At 39.2% G+C, this 6862-nt stretch overlaps 1 protein-coding gene across 1 annotated transcript; it reads left to right on the top strand.

Annotated features, from left to right (window-relative positions):
- The first annotated feature begins 822 nt into the window (after positions 1-822).
- Positions 823-6520, top strand: NCMAP (non-compact myelin associated protein). Its single transcript, XM_006924420.1, has 3 exons — positions 823-904; positions 4131-4215; positions 6379-6520. The coding sequence occupies exons 1-3, from the start codon at positions 823-825 to the stop codon at positions 6518-6520; spliced, it is 309 nt and encodes a 102-aa protein (XP_006924482.1).
- Positions 6521-6862: the final 342 nt, after the last annotated feature.

Here is a 6862-nt window from a genome sequence, read left to right as displayed (position 1 = left end):
GCACTTGGAGAACATGTTTGAGTCCAAGCTCCACATCTTCCTAGCTGTGTGACTTTGGTCTACTCACTCGACCACTCTGAGCCTCCGTTTGCTCAGCAGCAAAATGTGGATGAAATGAGCTGCTACCGTGGGCGAAGGCGTCTGGGACAGAGCTGGGTGCATGCTCGACGCTCAACACGCATTAACTCTCCTCCCATTGAAGGCTTAGGTCTCCCTTTTCTCACCCCCAAACCACACCTGTCCTTCGAGGCCCATTCAAATCGATCTCTTTGAAATCTGTCACACAATTCAATGGCTCATGTCACTGACGACTTAATAATCAGTTAGTTTTTTCATCTGCTTTTATTTTTTTTTTTCCTTAGAACGTAAAACTTTTGAAAGCGAGAATATTTATGGCATCATGGTGAGGTAGTGAAAGGCCCACTGGCGTGGGAGGCAGACGTCCTGGGCTAAATTCTACTTAGGGCTCCACGTCGCTCTAGGGGCTTCGGTTTCATCAATCGAAGGGCAGTAATAACCTCCCTCATGCAGTTTCTAGAAGATCAATTGAGACATTCTGTGTGAAACCTAGTCATGAGGAGTTTAATAAATATTGTTGAATGAATTTACATTGCTTTGAAAAATGAAGTTCTTTATAAATGTCAGATTTTTTTTAATTCCCCACAGTATGTAGTAAAGGGCCCTGTATTGCCGCTAAGAGAAACCGAAGGCTTGAATATTCTCTAATCATCTAGGTAATAACCGAAAGAAGCCACGTACAGGGATTTTAAAGGTTACAATGATTTGAAACAAAATTTCACTTTCATTCTCACCAGGATCGAGATGACCACGGCCACCCCTTTGGGGGGTACCACCTTCTTCTCATTGAACGTGACCACTAGAGAAGAAGATTTTCTGTACAAGAGTAAGGTCACCTTGGCTTGGCGGCTGGGGGAGGGATGGTGGGACAAGTGTCGTATTCAGCTCTTGGTGTAGAGGTCAAAAGTTGGCCTCTGAAGACAAGACTGCCTGGGTCTCAGTCTCAGTTCTACCGCTTGCCAACTAGGTGACCTTGAGCACGTGACTTCACTGCTCTGTGTCTATTTTCTCATCTATAAGATGGTGATATTAAGAAGCTCCCACATAAAGTAGGTTGAGGACTAAAAGAAATAGTCCATGTAAAGGGCTTAGAACAGCCTCAGTGCATACTGAGTACCTAATGAGTATTATTATTATTATTACTATTACTAATTTTCATTAGGAAGTTTCAAGGTCTAGAAGACAATGGACATTTGAAACTTTTGTAAGATGTCCCTAAATGAGTCCTCTTAAAGTAAAGCTACTTTTGTAGTATTTTTGCAAGGCAAAAACATCCCATCAATTCACAAAGGAGTAAATGAATGTAGGTGGGAAGAGTTATCCCTGGGGAGACATTTGCCAGGAATAAGGGGACCCCAGGAGGAAAATTTGAAGACCACTCTTCAGAAAACCAATTGATTGCATTAGGGGAAGTTTGAGTCCATTTCCGTCATTTCGGTTGACTTGGCATATACCTCTATGAATGGAACAGGTCTCCTGATACACGTGGAGCATTGCCCCCAGCGATAAACAGGCAATGATGCTGCCAGGATGCTGGATTAAGGGCAGGAAGTTTCTCTTCTGTGGAGACCCAGACAGAGTCGCTCTTGGGACAGGATCCCACATGTTAGCTTGCTCCTTGCTGGGTGGGGAAACCTACAGAGGCCTCTGAGGTATCTCTCAAAACACTTCCAAAGGGAAGTGCAGGGTAGATAGAATCATATTCGGCAAGATGGGAATAATTCTGTTTTTATTTAACTGAAAGTCATGATTCTCAACTAGGCGATTTTGCCCGCCTAGATAGGATTAACAGATTTAGGAAATAAAAATACAGGACACTCAGTTAATTTAGACTCTAAGTGATCATTTTTTAAAATGTAAGGATGAGCAATGCAGTATCTGAGACATACTAAAAAGTCATTCATTGTCAGAAATTCTAATTTAAATGGGTATGCTATATGTTATCTGGCATCCCTACCACCAAGGGACATTTGGCAATGTCTGGAGACATTTTTGGTTGTCACAGCAGGAGAAGGGGTGGGAAGAGAAATGCTACTAGCATTTAGTGAGCAGAGGTCAAGGATGCTGCTAAATATCCTACAATACACAGAACAGCTTCCAATAATAAAAATTTATCCATCTGAGGTTGAAAATCCTGAAGTAAACTATCATCACTGGACAAGTTACTCCATGATGGATTCCCGATCCCTCCTTTTTTTCCTTCCAGTCTTTCTTCCTATGAATATTGCACATAGTTGGTTTATTTTTTAAGTAAACCTTTATAAAAGCATTACATTTATATTTTTTTAATTTATAAATTATAAGCACACATCTGGATGAATTTTCACAAAGTGAACACATCTGTGTAATCAGCCTCCAGATTAAGAAACAGACCACCACCAGTATCCCACAAGTCCTGTTGCCCCTTGCAATCACTATCCCCCTCTGCCCCAAGAGAACCCACTATTCCACCTCTACCACCAGAGATTCGTCCTACTTGGTTTTGAACTTTACAAAAATGGAATCGTATCATACGTTACTCTTTTGTATCTGGCTTGTTTTGCTCAACATTATGTTTGTATGCACATATTTTAATGGTTGTAACATAATGTGCATATATGTATTTGTGGGTATGTGTAATATATTCTATTTTCTACACATCATTTAAATTATAGTATAATATGTTGTAGGTGTATCATACCTTATCGAACTATACTTATATTTAGAATATGAATAATGTTATAATAAACATCTTCATTCATACAGCTTTTTCTATATTTAGGATTATTCTCTAAGATAAACTCCCGAGAGTCCAATAGGTTGCTTTAAAGTATTAACCTTTTAATGGTTTTTTATATTTGCAATATCAATTATGACAATGATGTTGATCTTAAACTTAAAATTAGAGTTGGACATTTAGACTGAGAACACTGAAATTAGAATCTGAGACATTCACCATAGGCTTGTTTTTAGTAGTGTAAAATTGAAAACAACCTAAATATCCTTAATAGAGAATTGGTAAACAAATTATGGCACATCCAAACAATGGAGTACTCTACGGCCATCAAAAATCATGAAGAACAATATGTAATTACATGGAAAGATTATCAGGTCATTGTTATAAAATGGCATATGGAACATGGTTCCATTTTTATCAAGTGCATACATATTCTCCATACTTATGAAAATTTTCTTAAGATGGATACTCATAGAATTAATAAATTATTCAAAAATATTGATAGATATTTAATATGCATATGTACATATACATTATCACATACTTGAATGAGTATGTGTATACGGTTGACTCTTAAATAACCTGGGTTTGACCTGTGTGGGTCCATTTATATGAAGATGTTTTTCAGTAAGTACTGTAAATGTATTTTCTTTTCCTTAGGATTTTCTCAATAACATTTTCGATTCTCTACCTTATGTTATTGTAAGAATGCAGTATATAATACACATAACACAAAAAACATATGTTAATTGACTATTTATTTTATTGGTAAGGCTTCCAGTCAACAATGGGCTATTAGTAGTTAAGCTTTCAGGAAGTCAAAAGTTATACATGGATTTTCAACTGCACTGGATGTCAACAGCCCTAACCCCTGTGTTGTTCAGGGGTCAACTGTAGATGATCGGTGATTCTTGGGGCAATGAGGTCTTTATCCTCCCCCTCCCTTTTTTTCCTCGTAGTTATATTTTCAAAATTAAGTACAAAAATCGCATATTACTTTTGTATTATCAAAAAGAGGGAAGGGTTTTTTGCTTGCCTCTTTCACAAAAGAAATTTAAAACTGTTAGGGCTGATAAGAACATGACAAGGCCTAAGACAGAATTTTGGCAGGGAATGTGCTGAGGACATGGTTCTCCAAGCCCTATCGGGGGTAGGGGTGCACTGCCACTCTAGATGTGACTCTGTCCTGGGGCCGGCAGCGAGTGCCAGCATTCTCTCTTCCTCCCCCTGACCCAGTGTAGATGTCAGGTGCTGCAGTAGGGACCCCCTCCCAGTCTCTGAATGCTTCTCTGCATTTCAGTTTGCATGTTTGCCATCTCTCCTCCTCTTCTCATAGGTTCTGGAGCCATCGTTGCTGCCATTGTGGTGGTTGTCATCATCATCTTCACCGTGGTTCTGATCTTGCTAAAGATGTACAACAGGTACGGGATGACTTGGGCTTTGAAAATGTCTGGTCCCTTCAGTGATGCCAAGATGAATGGGACCTAATACTTGTGGATGCCTGTCGTGTGCCCAGCAGTATCCATGAGTCCATCATCAAATGCTCTACCTTTTCTGGGTCCTGTTTTGATATCTGTTCTGCTTTAGTAACTTCACAGTGACCAAATATTCTTGTACTTGGAGAAATATTTTTTAAATATAACGATGATAGTGAAAATGATAATGGCTTTGAACATTGTGGTAAACACCTGTATGTAATTTATAGACAATAGAGGAATGTTTCAGTCCTCTTAGGGTCTCTTCTGCTAGGTTGTATTCCGGGGACCACATGAATATTTAAGGTGACAAATAATGGAATGCATATACATGGGATGCCACTTTCTGGGACCAAATAGGAGGAAATAAAATAATATAACTCAATTGCATGAACAATAAATTTTGTGTTATTACCTTATGTGTTATCACCTCTAGTCACAACTTTGCAGAAGGTAATTCTTTTCAGGGAAGATATCAAAATAAAAAAACTATAAATATATCCACATCATGGAAGACCAGGAAGCCATTTTAAAAGAAAAATATCATAGAATTATATTTATTGGTAAGGAAAGCTGTTTACATTACATTGTAAAAGTTTACAAAACGGTATGTACATTATGATCATATACTTGGGTTACACACACTCACACCCAAGGAAGGTTCAAATGAGTCATAACAAGGTGTTAACAACCAGTGTGTCTGCATGATAGGATGGCTGGTTAGTTGGTTGCTGGTTGTTGCAGGGGAAGGAGCTGTGCTTCCTTATATTTGAGGAGCAGTAAACATGCATTGTTTTTATAATAATATCAATATTACTTATAATAGTAAATAACATATATTCATCTCTTCCTATTGTGCAAGACAGGGTTCTAAGCTCCTTACATGTATTAACTCATTTACTCGTCACGACAGCCCTACAAGGTGGGTACTACCTGATCTTTCAGGCATGAAACAGGCACAGGAAGATTAAGTAACATGCCCAAGATTACTCAGCCATAATTGCAAAACTTGAGATTCAAGCCCAGTCCCATCTGGTTTTAAAGAAAGTGCTCCCACCATAATAATAACATTTAGTTATTTTTAAAAATCTTTGGAGTATTATAATTTGAATCTATTTCAAACTAGGAAGTGGTGCCAATCCCTAACATCTACTGGTCACTCCTCTCCATCACTGCTGCTGTTCTAAGCCCCTTTTCTAGGTTTTAATGTGGATAGGGACTCTTTTCACTCTACTTCGTTTACAGTGATGTCTGGCCTGGGTTCAGTCTTTGGTTTATCAAAACCAGGCAAGTCATGTAACTTCTTAGTGCTGATTTTATCATCTTTAAAATGGAAGGTTCCCAAAGTATAATAATTGCAGTATGGTTACATTAGAGAATGCCTTTGTTCTTAGGAGCATTTAGGGGTAAAGTACCATGATGTCTGCAACTAACTCACAGGTGGTTTATGATTTAAAAAAAAAAATACTCTGTGTGTACGTATATGTGTGCATAAATGTGGCCGGAGAGAGAGAGAGAGGGAGAGAAAGCAAATGTGGCAAACTGTTAACACTGGGCGAATTTTTTGGTGAAGGGCATTTGGGTATTAATTGCACTTTTCATGCAACTTCTGAGGATTTGAAAATTTTTTTAAAAATAATGATAGGTCAACAAGATGAAATATCATGTAGATGTTAAAATTAATGATTGTTTTGTTAGTTACTGATTTTGTGGTGTATAAAATGAAAGACAGGATATATGTTTTAAGTACATTCTCTTCTCAGCTTTGTAAAAAGTTACTAAACATTGCTAGCAATAAACTTAGCCAGCATAATGAGAGTGCAAAATTTAACTCATATTACAACTGAATAGAAAAAAAGTAATATCTTCATTTTGCTTTTAATATAGCCACCTGACACTTTACTCATTCATTAATAGGAAAAAAAATTAAAAATCCAATCTAGCTGAAGTCTAAGGTCCCTTCCAGTTGAACAGTTCCATGGTTGGCATTAAACAACGTGATTTAACGACTATCTACATTAATCTTGTCGCCAGAGCTATAGTCACAGAGCCTGTTCCCCAGAGCACACAAGGGGAGACACTCAAGTGGGTGTGCGTATCTCATTGCAGGAAAATGAGGGCAAGGCGGGAGCTGGAGCCCAAGACCCCCAAACCAGCCACCCCTTCTGCCCAGGGTCCCAACAGCAGCAGCAGCCAACACCCTGCCACTGTGACCTTCAGCCCTGTTGACGTCCACGTGGAGTCTCGGTGACCCCTACCGGGTAATATTTCAGCTATTATCGAAAGAGCCTTCTCCAGTCAAGACCAAGAAGCACATTTCTCCTCTGGCAGCTTCACTATGAGTTCCTTCTTGTCAGGTCTACAGGGGCATCTCATGCAAGCTCTGATGCTTCAGGCAACCCCCAACCCCATCCTGCCCTGCCCTGCACGGCCCCACCTCAACTATGACCATATCCCTGCTGCTGCCCCACCAAAAAGCTGTATGACACTTTCTTGTCATCTGAGAAGGTAGAGCTATGTGGGTTTAACTCTCTCCCCTCAAGCACAATAGCTAGACAGACAGACAGATAGCCCAGGAGTCTTTGGTCAGGGG

Source organism: Pteropus alecto, unplaced genomic scaffold (genome assembly GCF_000325575.1).
Source record: "Pteropus alecto unplaced genomic scaffold, ASM32557v1 scaffold39, whole genome shotgun sequence".
In the NCBI taxonomy this organism is placed as follows: domain Eukaryota; kingdom Metazoa; phylum Chordata; class Mammalia; order Chiroptera; family Pteropodidae; genus Pteropus; species Pteropus alecto.
Note: the sequence above shows the minus strand (reverse complement) of the source record. Positions and strands in the feature narration are given on the sequence as shown.

Bases quoted from the DNA above. Each gene is read 5' to 3' on its own strand.
- NCMAP (XM_006924420.1), top strand. From the start codon at position 823: ATGACCACGGCCACCCCTTTGGGGGGTACCACCTTCTTCTCATTGAAC. The intron at 905-4,130 runs GTAAGGTCACCT...CTCTTCTCATAG, and splicing joins AGAAGATTTTCTGTACAAGA to GTTCTGGAGCCATCGTTGCT. The intron at 4,216-6,378 runs GTACGGGATGAC...ATCTCATTGCAG, and splicing joins TTGCTAAAGATGTACAACAG to GAAAATGAGGGCAAGGCGGG.